This window comes from Meriones unguiculatus, chromosome 19 (genome assembly GCF_030254825.1).
Source record: "Meriones unguiculatus strain TT.TT164.6M chromosome 19, Bangor_MerUng_6.1, whole genome shotgun sequence".
NCBI classification, from domain to species: domain Eukaryota; kingdom Metazoa; phylum Chordata; class Mammalia; order Rodentia; family Muridae; genus Meriones; species Meriones unguiculatus.
Genome location: NC_083366.1, coordinates 47,536,995 through 47,562,151, shown reverse-complemented (window position 1 = coordinate 47,562,151; position 25,157 = coordinate 47,536,995). Strand labels below are relative to the sequence as shown.

Below are 25,157 nucleotides of genomic sequence, written 5' to 3'. Positions count from 1 at the left end.
ATATATTGTCCAAACAACACAGCTCTCACCTCAAAGGAAATAAGAGATCGTGTATTCTAAGCCAGGTATGAATGGCCATGGCACAGAAGTGACACATTACATAATGGAAGTGGTCTTATGAACATTATACAGTCACAGAACAATAGCAACAACAAAATCATGAAGTCCTATACTAACTGCAGTGGTGCGGACGGCAGGTAGGGGGCAGTAGTGAAGCAGGACTGCTGTGCGGCAGGGTGGGTCTCAGGTGCTGTCTGTCTTCTGCAGCCGGGCTCTTCTTTATGCCTCTTAAGGAGTTGTGTAGAGACTCCTGGGAAAAAGATAGTTTAGTAGAGAGACAGGTGAGCTTGGAATTGCTTGCCAGACCTCCAGCTGGGTGGTCTAGCGCTAAGAGAGAAAGAGGCAGGGCCCCTTATGACCTTTTATGATTGATTTATTGTATACTGTGCAGTTTTCTGCTGTTTCCTACAGGAAGCCAGCAGCCCAGGTTTCTGGCATCCCTCTGCTGAGCCTTCTTTCCTATGGTAATCTCTGCACTCCCTGCCTCTACCCTCTTTTAGTATTTTGTTTTTTGACGTTAGTGGTCTCTAAGTTAATATGCTCCAGAGGTTTTACCTGCTGATGACAAAGCTGTTAGGTCAGATCTAGGAGAGAGACAGTGAATGGTTACTAAGTGGACTAAGGATAGTCATAGTTTTGCGTTCGATTTATATCATTCCAACTCAACATAATCAATCTGTGAGCCTTGTAAAATCTTGAGAATAAAGTGTGGCTCTTTCTGCGATTTTCAGTTCATAATAGCAGGCTTTTTGCCCCCTCCACCCAGGTCCTCTGACTTTGAGACCCTCTTTCTTTGGTGAAAAGAGAGAAAGGGTTGACACTGACCTATGACCTAGTGGTCCAGGGAAAGATTGGAAAGGGAAATTTTTTTATTTTCATTTATTAATGAAATACATTTATTCTGAAATTAAATGAAAAATTCATTTTATAAATGCAGGTAATCATAGACAAATGTGATCACAGACAAATCATAGAACATTAAAGTTATTTTTCTTTTTAAATTTTTTATTGAAGACTTTATATGGTATAATGTGCTTCATTTTGGCACATTCATACATGTAAATAATATACTTTCACTGTCTCTGCTCGTCTCTTTACTTTCCTGTTTCCCTCTCTTCATTCCTGGTCCCCTTCCTCTTACTTTTTAGATAGGCTCTTTCGTAGCCCGGTGGCTTCTACTGTCACAGGCTTGTCACAGTTTGCTATAAGAGACTTTTCAGTGGCTGTCTTATTGTGCAGGCATTGTGAGTCCAGTGGAACAGGAAAGGGTAGCTATTGCAAAGGTAGTTGATTGCTAGTGACTTCAGAGAGGCAGGGCCTTTCAGGAAAGGTCCACCTAGGAAGCCCCTGGGTAAATCAAGAGGCAGAAGGAGCCAGGGGAAGCCTAGCCCAGTCTTTATGAATGGGACAAGCAATGGTGGGCTTATAAGCAAGTTTAGGATTGCATAGTTTGCATTATTCTTGTGTGCTTCTGCCTTGTGGTGTTCTTGTTGGCTGTACCTAGGTTGTTGCAGAGAGGTTCTGGTGGCCTGACTATGTGTTCCTACATTAAAGGCATGTGGACTCCAGGTTGTTTGGTTTGCATATCAAAGGTGTAGTCTCACTCCTGATATTATTTTGTCCCTAGCTTTTTGTTTGACTGTCATGAACCACTGAAAAGAAAACAGGTTTGCATACCAGGAGGATTTAAAAAAAAAAAAAAGGTCTATTTTATGGGTGTTTTGCTTGCATATGTATGTCTGACCATATGTGTGCCTGGTGTATGGGGAGGTCAGAAGAGAGCACCAAATCCTCTGGAACTGGTGGTGTAGGTGGTTGTGAGCCACCACGTGGGTTGGGAGCTCAGGAGATCCATCTCTCCAGACCCCATCATGCTGGGAGGGCTTTGAACTGCAGCTTCAGGATTGGTAGCATTGTGGAGAGAATGGAGGCTCTGGGGCCCTACGAGGTGTGCCTTAGCCTAGGAGCACAAGCCTTGCTGCCACTGCTGCTCCCAGTCACTTTTGGAAACTTCGTTTTGTGGACTTTCTTTTCTTTCCTTTTTATTTCTTGTTTTCTTTTTTAAAGATTTATTTATTTATTATCTATATAGTATTCTGTCTGCATGTAGGCCAGCATGCTAGAAAAGGGCACCAAATCTCATTATAGATGGTTGTGGTTGCTAGGAATAGAACTCAGGACCTTTGGAAGAGCAGCCAGTGCTTTTAACCTTTGAGCCATCTCTCCAGCCTGTGGACTTTCTTTTCACTTTGGGCCAGACTCTTTAAAAAGTACTCATATTTTAAATATTATGCAAGGTGCTTTTGTAAGTATTTTGTAAGCTCTTCCAAGGAGGCATGACCGAACATCTAGTTACAATCAAAACTAAACACAATTCTTATCTCAAAGAGAGTAAGAGGCAGATTATTCTGGAGCCACACAAGTGGCTCTGGCCTGGGAGCACAGGTTGCATGCTCCAGTGTGTTAGCAGTTTCAGGAAGTTGTATAGTGAAGGAGCAAAGTCATACATCATACATCAAGGCACCTTCTAAATCACTGGTGGGAACTTTAGGTATGAGGGTTAAGTCACAACAGGAAATTTGTTGCAGGCCTCACACTGTATCTGAACACATATGCCTTCTGGTTGGTAGAAGTTAGTGGTCCATTGTGTTAATAGATTCCTAAATGGTTTGCCTGTTAGCTACTAGGATGTTAAGTCAGCAAGGACTGGCTACTGAGGAGGCTAAAGGTAACCCATGATAACTTGTAAAGATATCATGAAAGGCTCTGGGCCTGCAGCATTCCAGTCTCTGAGTTTCCCATCAGTCACTAGACCTTACAGGAGGTTCCTTGCAAGGTTAAGTTCTTTCCAGGAACTTTTGCTCACATGGCCGTCTCCTAAGAAGATGTGATAAGCTACTTCCAAGGCTATGCAAATACAGTAAGTAAATGTTGTTTTTACAGAAATATAGAGGGAAATGGAGTGACCATGCAGCAATCCTCATTACTTATTTTGAACTGCTGTCTGGCAGCTGTCACAGCAGTAAAGCTTGGCTTTGTTAGAGTGCAGTGTTGGGACCACTGTGCAGTCTGCTCTGTAAGGTGTTTGCCCTTCATTGCATAGGAGCACACACTGCTAAAGGTTTGTGTGCTCTGACCTGACCTTTGAGATGTTATCCAGAGGATTTGTTTGGGAGGCATGAAATGGCCTTGGGGTTGGAGATTCCTCCTGCTATGAAGAGGAGACTCAGAGAAAAGTACCAATACCACAGATCTCAGGAATAAGTCCGAGCACCTGACCAGAGGGACAAAACTAAACCAGAAATGATTGGCTGCTTTTCTTTCTGCTTTTTGTTTAAACTTCTGGCTAGAAATGAGGTGAAAGAGCCTGAAAAGATATACTATCTTTTCAGGTTTCTGACTCCCTCAATAAAACACAACTTAAAAGATTCAATTCTTGGTTTTTGCCTGTGTGTCAGGCAGCAGGGCCTAATGTTTGGATCCATTTAGTTATTCTCAATGGTTTAAATTTGGCTAGTTGTGTTACAGTAGCCTCAGCAGCCATTGTGGATGTAAGGGCTCTGTTGAGGCCCTTTAAGGACAAGCTGTTTCCTCCTGGTCAAAAGAATGGCATCTATCTGAGCTTGGATGGAGACATGACATTCTGATATCCGAAGATTAGAGTATTGCATACTATTGTCTCATCCCTTGAGAGCTAGGCCTGTCAGTTACCTGGTCAAGAGATCACCCTTCAGGAAGCCTGGTTCACCTAAAGCCAAGCCAAGGAGGTAGGGATAATTAATTACCCCCTCAATGGGATAACTTACTTATTCTTTCAAGAGACTTTTCCTCTGTGCAATCATTTGAATAGCTTCCATCATCTAGCATAGATGCCTGTTGGCTTTTTTTGGTTGTTCAGAAAAGTGTTACTTTTAACCTTTTCTTCTTTGGATTGTTTTGTTTCCTTTTGAGTATTTGCCAAAGCTTGGGCATCCTTCCTGCACACTCTATGCTTTCTCATTCTTTTCTTGGAAGCCACACTCCCTCAGCTATAGCTGCTTGCTGTTCTGTTACCTAAGCTGCTTTCTTAATGGCATGACTTTCTTCTTTTTCTCCCTCCTCCTCCTACAGGCAACTACTGAGATTTCAGCTTGCTGGACCTGTTTTTTTTTTTTTTAATCTCAGACTCTTAATAAAATTGGCATTGGCTTTGGGCTTTCTTCCAAGTTTGTTCCTAAATTCTTTCATTAATGAGTCTAAAAACCAAAGTGTGAACCTTGATTTCCCTGTAACAATTGTATGTGAATTATGACTAATTTAACATTTTTGGCTTAATTTCTTATTTAGAATTTATTAGTTCTGTTAGGCCTGGAACAGCAATATAAAACTTAATTAAATATAGATTCTACTTGTTCTTAATGTGCCCTTTTTGGATCATGGGAAGTATTCAGCTTCCTATTTAATCAAGTCAGTCACAAGCAATCCATTCTGGCATCATGTTTACCTGTCTGGAGCCTAGTGGCTAAAACTGATACAGAGTAGATGCCGTCACAGCCCATCGTCTGCTAGTTCCCTTTTACGTGGGGATCTGAAGGTCCTCTCTGTGGTGCTTAAACTCTGGGCATATAGGATGGCCAGGAGGTAGGTTCCTTCCGTGACCAAAGAAAACATAAAAAGGTCATGACGTTAGTGCAAGGTTGTGAATTTGAGGGGCAATGCTGTGTTGTGAATCTGATGGTTTATTGACAGGTTTGTGTCTGGATGCTTGGTCTTCAGCTCTGACTTAGTATCATTTCTGTTGCTGTGATAAAATACCCGGATAGAAAGCAACTTAGAAGATAAATGTTTATTTTAGTTCACCATTCCTTTAAGTCAATTGTGGGGAAGTCAAGGCAGCAGGGACTTGAAGCATCCAGTTGCATTACAACTTTAACCAAGAGCAGAGAGCAATGAATGTGAGCATGCTGCGTGTTTGTGTGTTCAGCTTGCTTTCCACTCTTATACAGTTCATGCTGCTGAGCTACTGGCATAGTGCATAGAGACCAGCTATGCTGTTCAACATCATGCCATCACAAAGCAGTCTTTACCACACATATTGGTCCTGTCCAAACTTTGATTATTGTTGAAGAGGAGAGCTCCAGTCGAGGGTGAGAAGCACACGATACTCTAGTTCTTCTTGACTTGAGGGAGGCCTAAGAGGCATTTGAGCATCATGAACATCATCAGAGCTCCCATTCTGGAGAAGGGTTCCAGAATGGAGTTAACCGAAGGTTTAGACAGCAGGAGAACTGGAGAGAATGGCCATCAGTCAGGAACAGTGCAGAAGCTTAGAGATTTGGAAGTGGCTGACTGGCACCCTGCTTTTAATAATCAGTAAGAGTCTGACAGACATCAAGTGGGACTATAAAAAAACAACCTTATTATTACTGCAGTCTGAAGCAGTAATCTAGGAACCTGCCCAGAACAGTCATTAATGTTCATGGTAACTAAAAAAAAAATTATGGTAACTTTTATGATGACTTTTTGTTTCTTGCTGTGCTGGACAGTAAACCTAGGGCTTTGCCTACAGTAGGCAAATGCTCTACCATTGAGCCACATTTCCAGCCTAGACTTATCAAAGTTGAATTTTGTCCCATGTAATGCTGGAAAGGCAAAAGTAGAATAGAAACATCTTGACAAATACACTTGAAAATTACATATATATTTTTAAAGTATAAAGTCTCTTACTTAGAAATTTTCTTTATGGAGAAATCTCCTTATTAGTGACCTCTAGTAAGTGAAACCTTGCTATGTTATGCTGTTTTTGAAAATACATTTTCAAAAACTCTCATTATTATCGTTCTCTAGTAAGCCTATAAGCCTTGCTATATCATGCTATATGTTTGCAAGCAGTTTAAAAAAACTGTAAGAAAGTTTATGTCCTTCCTCATCCTAAGCGTTTTGTGGGTCTTAGACATCTTTTCTACTTCAAGACAGTGAATTTTTATCGTGTGTGTGTGTGTGTGTGTGTGTGTGTGTGTGTGTGTAGATCATACGTCTTTCTTTGGTCTCCAGCTTTACTTTTTGGGACAGCTTCCAACTGAAGTCTAGCATTACAAGTGTACACCACTATGCCATGTTTTTTACTCTTGTAAAAACAGGGGTATCTTGGGATCTGGACTCAATGTCCTTATGCTACGCGAGCCATCTCCTAGCCTTTATGTCTTATTTGCTTTTCAATTGTGAAGGGACACCACGACCAAGGCAACTTACAGAAGAAAGAGTTTATTGGTGCTTATAGTTTAAAGGGTAAGTCATGGCCATCATGGCAGGGGCATGTGAGCAAGCAGCAAAGGAGGGAGGGAGGGATGGAGGTCACACACTAACTTGGGATGATATGGGCTTTTGAAACCTCAAAGCCTATCCCCAGTAACACATCATTTCCAATAAGGTCACACCTCCCAATCCTTTCCAGATATTTCTAACAACTGGGGACCAAGCATTCAAATATATGAGTATATAGCGGCCATTCTTATTTAAACCACTGTACCTCATCTTAATTTTTGAATAGCTGAAAATATTATAATACATTGGTGTAATTTATAGCTTTCTTGCCTTGTTGGCCAAAGCTTTATTTGATGGTACTGCCATAAGTGTTTTAATAATAAATACATACAGTGGTATGATATTTCATTCTGTTAATCTTTCTTTGGTAAATATGAATTTTAAAACACAATACACATATTTTGGAATCTTGTTTGGCCAGCTTTCAAGGTACCCTTCCCTCCTGTTGCTGTTGTTTTTAGTTACTTTTCTGTTTCTGGGAAGAGTCACCATGACCAAAGCAACCTATAAAAGAAAGCATTGAATTAGCCGCGGACAGGTATACATGGGACTGATATCTCCACAAATGTCAGGCAGAGAAAACTGACTGGGAATGACATGGCTTTTTAAAACTTTAAGGCCCACCTCCAGTGACCTACTGCATCGAACAAGGCCACACCTCCTGCTCCTTCCCAAACAGTTCCACCACTGGGGCCAATATGACCCTATGAGGCCATTCTCATTCAAACATCTATTACCATTTCTATTTCCCCCTTTATTTCTTAATTGGGATTATAAGATGCTACTGGAGTCTTATATAGCTTTATAATCTACTTTGATAAAACTGGTGCTGCACAAGGGAGTCAGGAAGTATCCATTTACTGTTAATGGGTTTTCTGATGTGGTTTGTAGAAGTTGAAGGTTTATAGGCAAGAAGCAAATGCTGCCAGTTGTGTTGGAATTCTTGATTCTCTGCTGTTGCAGGGCGTCAGCCTGTAACTTGACTGTCTATCCCGCCTCTTTAAACGTGATGAAGAAATTATATCTTAGGTTAATAGGGAATTTGCTGCTAGTAGATGAATTTTAAGAAGTTAAAATGTACTAGAGGTTACAAGTTCTTTAGATGGTAGAAAAAAGATATTGGCTAGAAACTTGGCTGTACGTGTTGTGGTTTGTTGTTATTTTGTTGTCCTTGTGTTATGAAAAGGTGTAAGTACCTAGCATCCTAGTTCCTTTTGCTGAGGAATGGGCATGCTTGCAACCCAGCACTCATCTTATGGAATAATACGGACTGCATCTTACTTGATTCTTTCAAAAGAAATAGAGGAGGCTCAGATGTGGATGCCCTGTAATCCCAGTATTGGAGAAGCAGAGGCAGGAGGATGACAGAACATTTTCGTATAGTAGTCAGGAAGTTGTCGCCTGTGCCAATGAGGTCAAGGCTCTTTTCCACTTTTTCTTCTAACAGATTTGGTATATCTGGTTTTATGATGAGGTCTTTGATCCACTTGACTTTACTTTTGTGCAGGGTGATAAACATGGGTCTATTTGCATTTTTCTACATGTAGACATTCAGTTAAACCAGCACCATTTGCTGAAGATGCTATCTTTTCCATTGTATGGTTTTGGCTTCTTTGTCGAAAATCAAGTTTTCATAGGTGTGTGGGTTTATTTCTGGGTCTTCGATTGTATTCTTTTGATCCACCAGTCTGTTTTTATGCCTGTACCATGCTGTTTTTATTACTGTTGCTCTATAGTACAGTTTGAGATCAAGGATGGAGATACCTCTAGAAATTCTTTTATTATACAGGATTGTTTTAGCTATTCTGTTTTTTTTTTTTTCCATATGAAATTGAGAATTGTTCTTTCAAGGTCTGTAAAAAAATGTGTTGGTATTTTGATGGGGATTGCATTAAATCTGTAAATTGCTTTTGGTAGGATTGCCATTTTCATTAGCCGATCCATGATCATGGAAGATCTTTCCATCTTCTGATATCTTCTTCAATTTCTTTCTTCAGAGACTTGAAGTTTTTTTTTTTTTTTCATACAGGTTTTTCACTTGCTTGTTTAGAGTCACACCAAGGTACTTTATGTCCTGCTATTGTGAAGGATGTTGTTTCCCTAATTTCTTTCTCAGCCCTCTTGTCTTTTGTATACAGCAGGAGGCCTACTGATTTTTTTGAGTTAATTTTGTATCCAGCCACTTTGCTCAAGGTGTTTATCAGCTGAAGGAGTTCTGGTAGAATTTTTTTTTGGGGGGGTTGCTCATGTATACTAGCATATCATCTGCGAATAATGGTACTTTGACTTTTTCCTGTCCGATTTGTATCTCGTTGATCTCCTGTCTTACTGCTCTAGGTAAGACCTCAAGAACTATGTTGAAGAGATATAGAGAGAGTGGGCAGCCTTATTTCAGTGGGATTGATTTAAGTTTCACTGTTTAGTTTGATGTTGGGTATAGGCTTGCTTTATATTGTTTTTACTATGTTTAGGTATTTGCCTTGTATCCGTGATCTCTCTAAAACTTTAAACATGAATAGGTGTTGGATTTTGTCAAATGCTTTTCCAGCATCTCAGGAGGTGATCGTGTGTGTGTGTGTGTGTGTGTGTGTGTGTGTGTGTGTGTGTGTGTTTCCTTCCAGTTTGTTTATATGGTGGATCATGTTGATGGATTTCCCTATAGAACCACCCCTGCATACCTGGGATGAAGCCTGCTTGGTCGTGGTGTATGAAATCTTTAATGTGTTCTTGAAATGACAGTTAAGTTGTGGAATCATTTTGAGAAAAATCAGTCAGATGTTAAAGAAAAAAAAGATGAATATTTTAAGTGTACATCATGAGTTCTTTAAAAACAAAAATTTGTTAAATTTTCAAATTATAAGTGAAAAGGCTATTACAATAATATCTTAGAGGTTTACTGTATTACTTCAGACACTGATTATTTTAATCTACACAAATAGAGAGCTCTTTGGATTCCCTTCCTTTAAAAGAGGCTGGAGTTGATGCTGGGACCAGGAATGTCAGTTAGTACTATGAGAGAAATGGTCTGGGTCAGTGTGTTACTTCTGGGCTGAGTTTGCTGGGGCTCTGTCACTCTAGGGAATAGTTAGCCAAATCCTATCCCATTTGATTGCAGCATCTTATCTATCACATCTTATTCCATTCCAGTGTTGCTTCCCACACCGTCCCAACATTCCATCCTACGTAATTCTGTCCCATCATTTCATCTGTCTTATCCCACCCCTCCATTCCTGCCTTTCCACCCCAACATCTCGTCCTACCTCATCCTGTCCCATTTCATTCTATCATTCATTCCATCCCCAAATGCTGCTGCACTTCCCTTTCTTCTTTTTCCCTTCCTTTGTCTTCCCTTCCCATCCCCCCTTCCTCTTCCCCTCTTTCTCTTTTTTCCTTTTGTCCCTTTCCTCCTTTATTTTTTTCTTCTTGCTTTTCCCCCCTTCCTTCTCATCTCTTCCCTCCCCTTCCTTCCTTTCCTCTCCCTTTCCCTCACTCTTTTCTCCCTTCCCTTTCCTTTTCTATCCCATCTTATCCTATCTTATTCTATCCTATCTTACCCACCCTAACCCACACCATTTCCTATTCCACATTTCATCCCATTGCATCCCTACATCCCATTCTATCCCAGCATTCTAAATTATTATATTCTAGTCCATCATTCTGTTCCATTCCATCCTAAAATTCCCCCCTATTTAAAAATCCTTTTCACACCATCAACCTGTCCTTTCATCTGTATTGGTCAGTTTTCTGTCACTATAATGCTATACCTGAAGCAATTATAAAGATAAAAGGCCTATTTTGGTTCATATTCTTGAAGGTTTGTAGCCAGCCAGCATGTTATGGCAGGTATGTATGGAGGAGCAACACCAATTCTCTCATGTTTCAGGGAGCAGAAAGAAAGAACAGAGGTGAGGACCCATAGTCTCTTTGAAAGCATGCCCCAGTGGCCTGAGGCCTAGACCTACCTTCTAAAGGTCCACTACATCTCTCAGTAGCACCACTATGGACATTAAGCATTAAACACTTTGACTTTTGTGGGATACTTTATGCCTAAGCTATAGTAGATGCTAACCTGAATATCCATCTCACAAACTGACATCTGCAGTGAGTTCAGTTCTAGAAGCAGGCTAGGTGCCATGTACTGTAGTTCCTTTCTTCAGGGACCCAAAGTACGAGGACTTCATAGTAGACACAAGGAGTCTGGGAGTCATCTTCTATATGGTGGTCACTGGGTTCCTGTCTTTAATGAATAGAACAAAGTCTAAGTACAGACACAGACAGAGGATCTTAATACATTCCCTTGTGCCTGTGGTGTATAAAAACTTGAAATATCTGATCCTTAATAATCTGATTGTCAGAGAGATGGGTATGTTAGAGGAAATACTGAGGGTATCTATGGACAAATGGAAGTCATGAAGAGTGTGATGGTTTGATAAAAGTGGCCCACAGCCTCATATATGTGTCCTAGGTTTTAGCTGATAAACTGTTTGGGAAGGATTAGGAGATGGAGCCTTGTTGGACCGGGTATGTCATTGCTGGTAGGCTTTGAGGTTTGAAAAGCTCATGCCAGGCCCGGTGTCCCTCTCTGCCTGTAGATCAAGGATATAAAGCTCTTAGCTACTGTCTTACAGCCATGCCTGTCTGCTTCCCACCGTGAAGATAAATGAACTAACTCTGAAACTGTTAGCAAGCACTCATTTAAATGCTTTCTTTTAAAAGACTTGCCTTGGTCATAGTGTCTCTTCACAGCAACAGAACAGTAACTACAACAAAAAGGAATTGAAAGTTTATGTAGAGCCACCAGTTGCTATGACCTCCATGCTGAGATATAGCTGTCTAGTGCTAAGATTGGGATAAAGATTCAGGTCATTTTGGTCTGGGGTAAAATGAAGAAGCAGCTAATCAGATCTTGGTCTTTATAACACATTAGAGGGTGGCACCATCATTTTGGAACCCCTGCCTAGTTGAAAGAACTGGAGCTGAGCATTCAGAAGAAAGACAAATACATTTAACATGGAAAAATTTACTATTTTCTTAAGTGCAAAGAGCACCGTAAACAGCATGAAAGCCAAAGACTAATCCAGGCACTGTTTATAGGGATAGAGCGTTAATGTTCTGCCAGAGATTTTATTCTTTCGTTATTCACTTATTTATTTGATATAAAAAGCTCATTATATAGCTTAGACTGGCCTTGGAATGTAATACTTTTTTTAAACTTGTGATCCTTCTGTCTTGCCTCTGGCTCCCAGTGTTGGAATTATCGGCATGTGTCACCAGCCAAGCCTTAGCAGAGATCTTAAAAATCAAACAACAAACTCCATAAAAAGTCATGAATGTAAAATTCATGTACATACATTGCAAGTTGAAGCCATGTTATTCTACCTACCTCATCATTTTACACAAAATCTGATACTGCTGATGGGAAGGTATAGTGATAGTATATTGATTATCTCTGGGTTAATTTGGTAACAGAAGAGTTTTATATGTACTTGCTATGATCAAGAATTCTGCATTTTAAATTTAATGCAAGTAAATAGTGACAAAAATACAAGTATTTTGTATAACGGATGTTCATTTTCATCCTAGTAATAGGTCATATTTGGATCATATGAATTCCTTTTGTAGAATAATTTCTTTGTCATGAAAATGATACAGACTTGTTAGTGTTTAATGGTATGGAATGATGCTCATTATATGTGTATTTTAGGTGCAAATATCAGGTTATAAGATTCAGGTCTAATATATCACATTGTTTGAAAGACACACGTAATGACATCTGCAAGAAATGTCTGGATTGAACAAGACTATATGTTTGGTATATGTATGTACCAACTGTTTTAAAAGGGTTGGTTATCTCAATGGTGCTTTTAATTGTGGTCACACTGTGTCGTGTCCTTCTTAGGAGCAGACCAGGAACAGTGACACATTCAAATAGGGCAGGCAGGTAGGAAGGTGAGAATGGGTCCAGAGCCCCCCTTAGTGTCCTCCCATAGCTTCTGCTAGGTGGCCTCAGGTGGAAGTGAGCTTGCAGGCATGTGGAACCCAAGTGCAGGCAGTGCTGCGGCCGGAGGGAGGGGCGGCGGCGTACACCCTAGGTTGGCTAGGTGAGCGGCTGCTCCCCTGGCCGGAAGACTAAGCTGGGTGCACTCCAGGCCGGAAGGGTGAACCAGCTGGCTTCTCTGGCAGCGTTCTCCTCATAGCACTCCCTCTACCACCTAGGAACCATGAGGTTTCGGGCTAGGATCACCAGCAAGCGTTTCCTGGAGCTCTTCATCCAGGTCACCGCCACTGTAGCAAGGCTGACAAAGGTCTGTGTGCTCCGCGTGTCCCCTGATAGGCTGTGCTTCTGCCCCACGGGCCTGCTGGGGGAGGCCCAGCTGTGGGGTGAGGTGAGGCGGAGAGTCTTCCACCACTTCTGCATGGAGGGTGTTTCGGAGAAGTTCAATGAGATCTATCTGGAGCTGGTGTCTGAGCATCTGGCCAGAGCTGTGAAGAATGCGGGCAGCGCTTCATCCCTGAAGCTTCAGCTCACCAACAAGCGGCGCCCCTGCCTCACTGTGGTAGTGGAGCTGGCATCGTGCCCCGGCCACACCCGTGCGATGGTCCACGATCTGCCTGTGAGAGTGCTTCCCAGGAGGTGGTGGAAAGAGTGCACAGAGCCCCCGGTCTGGTCCTCCGATGTGAGCGTTTATCTGCCGGCTTTGAAGACACTGAAGAACATGGTGGAAAGGATGGCAAATGTGGGCAGTCGTGTGCTGGTGGAAGCAAATCTAAGTGGCAAACTGAACTTGAGTGTGGAAAATGATGTAGTGACTATTAAAAGCCATTTTAAAAATCTTGGAAATCCTCCAAAGGCCGTTCTGAGTATGTCTCAAGGCAAAAACCCGGAGAACATGGTGCAAGTGCAGGTGGCTAATCGGAAGCTTCTACAGTTCTTCGACGGGCAGCTGATAAACCCCACAATGGCCTTGTGTAATATTTTGAGCAATACTCTGCTTCATCTTGTTTTGGTTCATGACGATATTTCTCTTCAGTATTTTATTCCTGCTTCATAAATGTTCAAGCAGCCCGACTTTGATTTTTAAAGAAATCTTAATTTAAGGCCTTTCCAGAACTGAGACTCGTTGATTTACTTGCGTTAAGGAGGAAACAGGATGGGAGCCTACTATAGAGGGTCCTCTGAAAGACTCTACCCAACAGGGGACCGAAACAGATGCTGAGACTCATAGCTAAACTTTGGGCAGAGCGATGCACCAACCAAGGACCATGCATGGAGAGGACCTAGACCCCCCTGCGCAGATGTTGCAGTTGGCAGCTCATTCTCCATGTGGGTTCCCGAGTAAGGGCATCAGGGGTGGCATCAGGGTTGCCTGCTCTTTGATCACTTGCCCCTGGCTCTACGGCCTTGCCAGGCCACAGAGGAAGAGGATCTAGGAACTCTTGATGAGACTTAATAAGCTATGGGTAGATGGCAGAGGAGGAGAAGAACCCCCCCCCCCCCTTTCAGTGGACTAGGGGAAGGGGATAAAGGGGAAGTGGGAAAGAGGGTGGAACTGGGGGCTTCAGTCGGGATATATAATAAATAAATTGTAAAAAAACATTTAAAAAGAAAAAAAAATACCCCACCCCCTTCCGGATTACATAGGGTCTTTATTTTGTTGAGGGCTTCCTTTGTGAAATATTAAGAAGCAATTGGAGAAATAATTGTATAGTTGATGTGCTTGTTTTTTGGCTTTAACAGTTACATTATATTCAACTTAGTTGTTTTGGAGAAAGGGATTGTAATAAAGTAACTGAATTCTGAAACGATTGAATTATTTTATTATGAAAAATTATTGTGAAAAATGAGAAATTTCTCCTTTTAGAATAAACACATTATTTTGAGAGATAATTTAATGATCTCAGCCTCTCTTAAAGGTATAAGATGGATTTTGTACTTGTGTGTACAACACGTATTTGTTAAAATATGTTTAGTCTGGGTTCCAGTATTGGGGAACCATTTTAAGAAAATTCCAAGATCTTTAGGTTATGTGCCTATACTGTGATAATATAAATTTGGCTTTTGAACACCATGGATTTGAATTGCTTTCTTTGGTCCACCAATAGGCATATTGTTATTTGTGTGTGCATATTTTTAATAATTATTTTTCTAAATTCAGAGGAGCCCTGCAACATAAAAGATTTTAAAATTAACAAATACATAAACATATATGGATTATAGTCTTTATTTAGTACTATAAAATATATATAAATCTATTAAGTTAAAATTTATCACTGTGCGGTGCTTGCATATGCCTTTGACACCAGCTCTTGGGAAGTAGAGGCATGTAGATATATCTGTGAGTTCAAGACCAGCCTGGTTTTTAGACAGCTGGTTTACATATTAGTTGGTTTACATATTAGTACTTAATTATACAGATGAAACATGGTGATATTCACAATGGAGATAAATGTAAAGATGCATTATGGTCATTTAGTATTAGCTGTGGTGTGTACTATACTACTATGAATTAATAGCCACCTTCTTTTGCTGTTGTGTGAAGTCTGAGGTTATTTACAAACTTATGGGTTGGCACCCATAAGTTCTAGCTGTTCAAGGTAAAACTGTATGGCTCTGCATTTATCATATACAAAGTTTGAGGTGGCTATTTTTGTATTTACTTAAAGTATTGTGTGACTTTTCTTGGGGAAATGCAAACAAGTATCTATTGACTGCAATTAGGGAGGACATCTAAAGGCCTAAGAAGATTCAGTCCAAGTAGCTTAGAATGAGTATTTGAGGGTTATAGGAGCATGGATGACTCAAAGGCAGCTGTGTATCACTGAAAAGCCCAGTCATATGGTTGGTAACTCAAAAAAGCTGAATCCCTGGAACTTCCTGCTCATCATTAGCCAAGATGTTGCTTCTGGGTAACTTTTGAGTAAACCAAGCTTCCGTTTTCTTTTCTTCATGCTGTTCCATTATTTCCACTTAGAGAAAAATTATTCTATTTTCTATTCTACATATTTAATTTTTTTTTTTTTGTATATAAGTGTTTTGCTTGCATGTTTTTAAGTATTGCATGTATGCCTGGTGCCAGTGGATACCAGAGGAGGGAACTGGATCTCCTCGAACTGGAGTTACATGCTGTTGTAAGCTGATGTGGGTGGTGGAAACTGAACCTGGGTCCACTGAGTAGCAAGTTCCCTTAACTGCTGAGCCATTGCCCCAGAAAATAACTCTTAGTATTTCATTATTTGAGGAATAGAAGATATTATAAAGTGTTGGTGCAATGCTGTACAGTCTCATTGAGAGTAGGTTCATTATTTCACAGTAAATTTTGATATGTGGATTAAGGCTGTCTGTGGACTTGGTGACTTATTTTTGTGTATTTATTAAATTCTCATAACTTCTAATCAGTATTGAATAATTTTATACAAGTTTTGATGATGAAATAGTTTTGTTTTATTTCTAACTGTTTTGCTATTTCTGAATTCCACCTATGTTATGAAATGGACACAAACATTGAAGCTAGGACAAATCAGTTGAACTTTGTCTCATTAAGGTCTCTTGATTCCGGGAGATAAACAATTATTTTCTAAAGGTTCTTAATAGTAGTCTTATCATTACTGGTGAGTAGTCGTTTCATAGAGTTTGACTTCTAAAACAATTTACTTTCTCACTTCTGACTCAGAAGTGTAGGATTGTTTAGATTGGTGAATATTTTTAAAAAGTGTGAGGATTATTTATAAAAGCCATTTTGGGAAAGCTTCAGGATCTTCAGGTTGTGTGTATATGTTTCTGTGCTGTAACATAGACATGCTTTATGATTTCTATCGGCAAGCTCAAACACCATGACCAAGGTAACTTACAGGAAGGCTTATGGTTTTTAGAGCGATACGAATTCATCATGACAGGGAATCTTGGCAGCAGGTGACAGTCATGGAGCACAAATAGCTGAGAGCTCACACCTTAAACTGTGCAGGAAGCAGAGCTTTACCTGGGAATGACATGGCTTTTAAAACCTTGAAGCCTACTCCTCTAGAGAGGCTGCACCCCCTAAACCTTATACAAGTAGCACAAATAACTAGAGACCAAGTATTCAGGTGCCTGAGACAATGGGGGAATTTCATTCAGATCACCACACACTCATTTGAGCCTTCTCTAGCTTTTTCTATGTATTCCTTTTAATTAAATGAGAAAGAAATTTCAAACTATAATAAAGTCTCTTTGTCCGTTTCATCTTCTGTCTTTTTTCCCCTTCTCTTTCTTCACACACACACTTGTGTTTGTGTCCATGCATAATAAACACATATATGTAATATATGTTTGTGTGTCTAATATATATGTAATTGTGTGTGTGTGTGCACATGCATAGTCCTACCTAGTGTGTGATGAGACCAGAGGATCTGTAACTCAGGAGCTTGTCTTTAGAGCCGTGGTCTCTCATTGACCTGCGGCTGCCAAGTAGGCTAGACTGGCTGGCCAGTGATCCTCAGGAATCTACCTGTCTTTGCCTCCTCAATTGTAAATGTGTGTCACCACACTCTTGTCTGTTTGCTTTGTTTTGTTGTTGTTGTTTTTCAGCATGGGTTTTGGGATTAAATTTGGATCCTCATGCTTGAGCAGTAAGCACGTCAGGATTTGCTGCCTTAAAATTCATCGTATGTCTTTGGGGCAGAGTTTATTCAGATAAGAAAGTTCATGGTATTCATTGGATTGATCAGATCTTTCTTTCTTAACTTTATGAATACCAGCATATTCCTTTCTGCTAATCAAAGTCACTATTCTCAAGGATTACCAACAGTAACATTTCTGTTAATCATCTGTGTCAATGGTATTAGTTTTTTTATGTTGTCATGCTCCTGTTTTTCTGGCAACAAGGAAAGCAGAGCATTTGCACTTGGAAATTTGATTCTTTATGTGAACTAGACCAGATTCTGAAAGTAGTCCAAAGAAGTCACATACTTATCCAATTTGGGCTGTAATTTCAAGGTTACAGCTCAATAGTGTCAGTCAGATAATTAAATCACTTAGAGGACCCAATTTTTCATGCCAATTTGAAGGAGGGTTTACCTTTTGTCAAGAATTTGTGAATGTTAATCCATTAGACAGGTTAATTATTTAATCTTCCCTTGTCTATTTTCCATGCAGTGAGTGTCTTTGGGGCAAAATAATTATTTGCTGAAAGAGTTGTTAGACTCCCTCCCCCACCACGTATATGTCTTTGTAGGTCCTTAAATTTTTATTAATACATTACCAGGCGAAATTCTACCTTATAGTTTCCAGACATATACATTTGAAACATTATGTGTTAATTTAGAGGACTAGTGAAAGAGAGCAATAACTATCCCTTTAAAAAATAATTATTTGAAAAATGCTATTTTATGTAAAATTAATTTTTTACTGTTAACCCACTGATTATCTCTATTATTTAAGTCAGTATATTAGTTGCTTGTTTGTGCATTTTGATAGTGTTAGGGATAAATGTATTTATCATGTTTTTTAAATTAACATGAGCTGAATAGGATGTTAATCTGTTGCATTTGTTAAAATAATATAAAAACTTTTTTGAGAACTTTGAGATAACTTCAAAATTAAAAAAAATCTTTCAAAACTGGGTGTGGTGGTGCACACTTTTAATGCCAGCACTCTGGGAGGCAGAGGCAGGCAGATCTCTGGGATTCGAGGCCAGGCAGGTCTACAAAGCTGTCCAGGACAGCTAAGGCTACACAGAGAAACCCTGTCTTGGAAACAAACAGACAAACAAACAACCCCCCCCCCCACAAGTTTCAAGAATATTAAAAACAACAATTCCTACCAAGTCCCTTAGCCAGATCATTAAATACCCACTTTTTGGCGCATATTCTTTATCCTTTCCATTTATCTGTTTTTTGATGCCGTTTGAAAATAAAGAGCAGCAGTTCCTAAGAACTTCAGTGTGCAAATACTGAGCATAGGGTTCATATGCATAGTGTAGTTATATCAAGTTCACCACTTCCTAAATGAAGCGAATTCTTTCCTATACTTACAAGAATATACATGTATTTTAATTACCCCTAAAGTATGTTTCTTAGAAAACTTGGAGAGTAGAACAATAAGATTATTTCATGTGTGTATTTGTGATTCAGTTGTGTAGGCCTAGAGCTACACAGTGACAATATGATGAAAACATTTGGAACTCAGGGCTTAGCTTCTTGTTTTTTATGGAATTCTTCACAGTGTTAACCAGTGTCCATTATAAACTTCATCTTTGGTAAATGTTGACAGATCTGCTGAATGACCAAACCAGTCATAACTGCAGAACTGTAGTGAATGAGTGAATATGTGTCGGTACCAACTGTCAAGCATACGCTTGTAGTCACTGTTATCTCAATTGGCACAATCCTTCCTTCTTTCTTTTGACAGGTTGCTTCTGTAACTGGATCACGTGTTTCCTGTACAAAGCACAATGTCTCGATCCCGGCAGCCCCCGCTTGTGACGGGCATCTCTCCAAATGAAGGGATACCTTGGACCAAGGTCACAATTAGAGGGGAGAACCTGGGTACTGGTCCCACTGATCTTATAGGTAAGGGCATGGCCTCTAATGCGTTGTGGCAAGCTGGGTTTTATTTTCAGTTCTTAAGGGAGAATACATAGTTTTGCAGTAGTAATCTCTATAAAATGACTCGAATAAAGTAAATTATTTTTTATTTTTTATATGAAAGTAATTTATCAAATTACATCTATTCTGTTTTCCTACAAACCCTTTAGAAAATTTGACATGGCTGAGATTTATTCCTGTTTCAGGAATCTTCAGCTTGGAATGTCTTGCTTATTTTGCTAACGATGAAACCTTAATACTATTTTTAAAACTAGAAGTGAATGTTGGGTAGTTGGGCTAGAATGCAAATTTTAAATAGAGCCTTATGACATTTATTATATGAACTGCAAATAAGGTGTAAAGTTGAATTCCAAGCATGTGCTGTTGGAGATTGTTCTAGTCTTTTACATGAGTTCATTTTAGACTTTACATTCTCTCGACTAATTTCCTAACTGACAGAGACCCAGTACTGAGTTCTAGAGTTTGAGCTGGAATTGCCTTCCCAGTGTTAACTGCTGGTTGACTATCTAGAAAATGTTTTCTTTTTAGAGAAAGCAAATTGAAGTTCAGCACTGTAGTTAACAATTGAGGCTTGTGCTTCCCAAATAATCATTGTTGCTAGTGTTATCTAACTATATTATGTGTAGTTTTGTTTTTGATAGTTTATTAAACATCTCTTAACTTTATTCTTGCAAAGGTAGGTGAGTGAAGAGTATGACCTTGAACTTCTGACCTTTTTGCTTCTTATCAATTTGTTGCAGTTAATTTAAAAGTATGGTCTAATAATGTTTACTCTTAGCCCTATAATTATTATAGTGGTATATCTAATCTGCTATCACAATCAATAAAAGACACAGACACCTGATAGATTTTCAAATAGCCTTATTTTATCTGGAGTAAGGCAGATATTTCCTAATATTCTCTAAATTATTCCCATCATTTCCGGGCTCCATCTCAGGCTACCTGCTGTAATCATTCCTATCTGGGCTACTTCCCACTTATAATTCCATAAATACTTGCTTATTCTTCATCTGGGCCTCTTTCCTCTGTCCACACTGGCCATGTGCTTCTCTCTCCACCTAACCTGTGGTGGCCTCGCAATCCTTTCTCTTTTTCTTAGTCTTTCCTCTCTTTCCCATGATCCTTCTCCCTTGAAAGCCCTCAAACTTTGGCCACACCTACCCTCTTCTGCCCAGGTTTAGGCCTTTTAATCAGCCTATCAGGAATAATCTCTTAGGCAAGATTAAAAGTGTAATTTTGAGATATGTCAGTGTCTGCTTGTAAATGACAGCCAGCAGGCCTCAGGAGCAAATTGATTAACAATCAAATATATAGCAGCAGATCATGCTTTTATACCAGCTGCTAGGATTGTAGGCATACACAACCATGCTTGATGTATGCTGTGCTGAGGATTAAGCCCAGGGCTTTGTGTATGCTAGGCAAGCAGTCTACCAAAGGAGCCACATTCCAGCCTGAAAATTGTCAGGTCTAGTCCAGTGTCTTGACTTTTGACATAGTTCAGTCCAGTTGTTTCTTTATCTCTGCTGAAAAAAAAAATTCTCGGAATTCATGAAAACATATCATGTAGATAGGATTCATTCCTAAAATTGTAACCTATTGTATAAAAATATGATAGTTAGCAGCCTCTGTCCATTTTAATCTTGCTTTAGCTTTAGACAGTGCTATTTTTATTTGACCAAGTGTATATTACTTTCATAACCTTGCTAGTTTAGCTTTCAGCCTGCTTCATCTGTTGCCAAGAAATCATTTTTGAAAAGAGTAAATTCAACTTGATAAATAATTTAAGTGTTTTAAACTGAATGACACCTATGTTAGTCAAGTAAAACACTATAAAACCCACTTTATTTGGAATTCTCTGTTACTTTTTAAAAACTGAGGCCAAACTAGGCCCAGTGGTATGCTCCTTTAACTCCAGCACTTGGGGGTCAGAGAGGCAGATCTCTGTGAGGTTGAGACCAGCCTGGTTGACATCAAGTTCCAGGCCCGTCAGCACAAGCTACTGAGACCTTGTCTCAATTGAACAAATAATAGAAATAAAAAACTTAAGTGTCCCCAAAACAATAAATAATGATACTCTTATATTTCATGAAGTAGGTTTGTTAGTTTTTAGTAAGGAAAGGAAAAAAAAAACTTAAGAAATAAATAAGTTAGATGACCTTATTTTCTTTTTTTAAAGATGTTTTTTATTTTTATTTTTATTAATTATAGTTTATTCACTTTGTATTCCACCTGTAGTGCTCTCCCACTTTCCTCCCAATCCCACCCTCCCTTCCTCTTCTCCACCCATGCCCCTTCCCCAGTCCACTGATAGGGGAGATCCTCCTCCCTTTCCTTCTGATCCTAGTCTGTCAGGTCTCATCAGGAGTGGCTGCATTGTCCATGATCTTATTTTCTTTTTTTCATGGTTTATTTACTTACTTATTTATTCGCTGTTCTATCATTTGGCAAAGTGTGGATCTGGTTTTACATTCTCTATTTTGCTTTCACTATGTCTTCTCTTGTCCTCTACCTATTTGAAAATGAATTTGTGCCCATGTGAATGTTGTCTTGAGAATCTGCCACTGGCTTAGTGTCTCCAACAAAAGGTTTATCTTCTCATAAACAAAGGTCTTTGTTCTGTTTGTTTGTTTGTTTGTTTTCTACACAGATATTACCACATGGGGAAGAGTGAACCATACTTTACAGAAATCATTTTTTTAAAATTTTTATTATTTAAAATAGATTCTTCTCTTGCACAATAGATCATAGCCATAGTTTCCCTTCCTTCAACTCAGTTCCTCACAGATTCCCTCTTCCCTAGATGGATTCGCTCTCCATTTCCTCTTCAGAAAAAGCAGGCCTCCAAGAGACAACAACCAAACATGGCAAAACAAAATAGAGTAAGACAAGGCAAAAGCCCTCATGTCTAGGCTGGACAAGGCAACCTAAATATGAGGGAGAGTATCACAACAGCAGACAAACAAGCCAGAAATACACCAGCTCTCACAGGAGTCCCACAAAAATTCCAAGCTAAAAGTCTCAACATGTACAGAAAGGACATGGTGTAATCCCCTGTAGGTCCCATGCTTTCCACTTCAGCATCTTTCAGCCCACATGATTACTACTTAGTTGGTTCAGTAGACTATGTTTTCTGCATAGGCTTCCTCTCTTTCTTTGGGCCTCAAATTATAACAGACATTGGTTAGCCAATTCTATAAGTTCTGCACCACCATTGCCCTAGTACATTTTGCAGGAAGGGCACATTGTAGGTCATGGTTTTCATGATCTTATTTTCAATCAGTGATATTCAAAATAATAGTTGGGTTCTATATCTAAACTATATACCGATTATTAATCTTTGGAGTAAAATGCAGATCAGATACCAAATCAGAGGAACCTTGAAAACAGGTATGAGCAGATAAATAACCTTGTTCTTGGGTAGCTAATGTCAGCTGTACCTTCCTGGATATTTTTCTATTTACTCATATAAGTATATCTGAGGTGTGCCTTCATTCCTCAGTTTTCATTATAGTGCTGTTATGAGGCAGGATAATTACCATACAAATGATTCACAATACTGTGGTTTTACACTATGTTCTAGCTGGGCATTGCCTTCTGTTATTGCTTGTTAGGGTGTGGTGATGTCCTAGGTTGGGGTGCTGGTTAACTGGGAAGCTGAATGATGGAAGGCTAGTATAGTGACAGTTTTGTTAGGAAAACGCTAAAGCAGATAAAGTACCATCGAGAAGCTCCGTGGAGATGTGCGAACTGAGAGTAATCTAGTAGTGCCCAAGAGTGTGTCCGTGAACCTCTGCTCTAGCCTATGCTTGAAATACACTAAATATCCAGTTAGTCTATTCGATAAGACTGTGTAACTGAACAGCAGAACACACAGATCATTTTCAGAAGATGGATAAGTTTAGAATCCTTTAGAAAATGATCACCGAATGTATTCATGTATTTTAACACCCTGTGCCAATAACTTGAACTTCTAATGGTAGCATTGCTTTCTGAGAAGAATTTAAGTTTTATAGTCTAAGTAATCTGAGTGCCTGGACATAGCTCTAGGTCATTATTGTTCGCATTCTGCTGCTGATAGAAGTCTTAGCCATCAGAGAGAAGACGAGGATGATGAGTGGAGTGGTAGTGCAAGTTCCCCTGCCTGTGTCAGGAGCTGTCATGAACATTTGTTAAAACAGGAAACGCTGCGCCTTTTGACTTTTTGTTTTTAATTTGTTGTATGCATGCTTTTACTTTCAGGCTTGACAATTTGTGGGCATAATTGCCTCCTCACGGCAGAATGGATGTCTGCGAGCAAAATTGTGTGTCGAGTGGGACAAGCCAAAAATGACAAAGGAGATATTATTGTCACAACCAAGTCAGGGGGCAAAGGAACCTCAACAGTCTCTTTTAAGCTGCTCAAACCTGAAAAAATAGGTAAGACTCTTAGTGACTTTAAGGAAAAAGTATTGACTTTTAGATGTTAAAACTGGTAGAATTTATATAAAACACACTTAGCCCCATTTCTCATTAGATGTAGTGTGTTCATTTTGACATTAGCTGCGTCTCAGTTTGCATTATCTTCTTTTGTTCATGACTTTCTCTCTCATGGTAGAGTCTTAGGACTGGCTGTGAACTCACTGTGGGGCATTCCCTTTGAAAAGCACTAAGCTGACTGTCAGTGTGAAGACAGTGGGTGTGAGAACTGTCTTTTCTAAGTTACTGATGAGATCTGTCCCCTTGGTGGTTTGGGATACTGGTTTTGGCTTCTTGATCTTGAACAAATCACATTGCTTTAATGCTGTTACACAGTTAAGGTTCTAAGTGAAATAGCTTCTACTTTGGCCAAATTTGTGGTCATTTCATCTAAATAATATCCCCCTTCTTTATTTTTTTTTATCCTTCTAGGGCCAGATGAAATGTAGCCCTCTAGCTTTACATGCTTTCCTTTGTTCCCCTGGAATCGTGCGTCCTGTTTTCTTACCTCCTGCTGCCCTGCAGCAGTTAGGATTTGGGTCTGAGGAAACAGATTCTTCAAGTTCTAAACACAGGCTCTTACCACCAACAGCTGTGTAGCCCTAATGCCTGTTTTCTGGGAGTAAAAGCAGAATGATACCATAAGATTGGATAAGTTAGAACATAAATGTGAAGTGTGCAGCACAATACAAAAATTAGTAATTTTAAAAATATTCCCATGGATATTTTTATCTCTTAAAATATTGCTAGATTCCTTATTGTGCTCCTGTAAGATCTTGCATAAATATACAAATATAAAATTTCTGTAATATAAGATCATTAATCCTAATTAAATTCAGGTAATATTTCTTTCTATAGTGACAAAGTTTTGTTATACATCTCAGCTCATAGAGGTTTTTTCCTATAGTGCTGTTCCCCGCAAATCCTCAAAAATACATTTGAAGTAAAAAATGTAAGGAATAGAAGAAAACTAAAATTTGAATTAGTATGTGATGTATACATTTATAAATAGAAATATAACCCCATTTAAATACGTATATATATTTAATATCTTCAGAAAATGAATTCTGAAATCAAAGCATGAACCATTTTATAGCTTTCTGGAGGAAATGTAAGCATTTCGATAAAATTTATCATTTTATGATATTTGTTTATACAGCACATGGAGAGAAATTAAGTGAATATAATTTTATTTTCAATACCCAGCCCAGAGTATTAGACTGGCTCATAAACGATGAATGGCAGATTTAATGACAGGCCCAGAATGTCAGACTTCTGCATAAGCTTGTACAGAGCCCTTGTTAATGTCCACTCTGGCTGCCAAAGAAGTAGTCTGCACAGGGTCCTGTAGCTGCCTGGTGTTCAGACAACTTTCTTCTGAGAAGCCTCAGTGCAACCAGCAGGACACACTTCCTCAGAGTTACTGATTCTTCAGTGCTGCTCTGTTGCAGACCAGAGTCCCCGCAATTTTGTACTGACCAGGTTGGTACAAAGCCTGGTCCCCTGAAAGAGAGTCCTATCTTTAGGGCTCATATCTTTTTTCAGGTTTGCACCCAGTCAGTTTGCCCTGAATAATCTAGCCATTTTTCCATTATACAAGCTATACATTCTTTAACTGATTTAATGTTTGATATTTTCTTGGATTTACCAAACTGATAACAGGCTAAGATGCTTTTTTTTTTTTTTTTTAAACAATCATGTAGGACATTTTCAGCATTTGGCGTAATGAAGAGATTGAGAAATAACAAGAAATAACA

The 25,157-nt window shown here is 39.4% G+C and overlaps 2 protein-coding genes across 3 annotated transcripts in view; both read left to right on the top strand.

Moving 5' to 3' along the window:
• Positions 1 to 25,157, top strand: part of Exoc2 (exocyst complex component 2) — a 165,366-nt gene that overhangs the window by 14,803 nt on the left and 125,406 nt on the right. For both annotated transcript variants that reach the window (XM_060372888.1, XM_060372887.1), the window contains 2 exons: positions 18,749 to 18,909; positions 23,185 to 23,361. In XM_060372888.1, the coding sequence (XP_060228871.1) occupies positions 18,792 to 18,909; positions 23,185 to 23,361 (295 nt within the window). In that variant the 5' untranslated portion in view covers positions 18,749 to 18,791. The remainder of the gene's footprint in view (positions 1 to 18,748; positions 18,910 to 23,184; positions 23,362 to 25,157) is intronic.
• Hus1b (HUS1 checkpoint clamp component B) lies at positions 12,520 to 14,042 on the top strand. The gene has a single exon (XM_021652932.2). It carries the CDS (start codon positions 12,585 to 12,587, stop codon positions 13,413 to 13,415), a length of 831 nt encoding a protein of 276 aa, XP_021508607.1. The 5' UTR covers positions 12,520 to 12,584; the 3' UTR covers positions 13,416 to 14,042.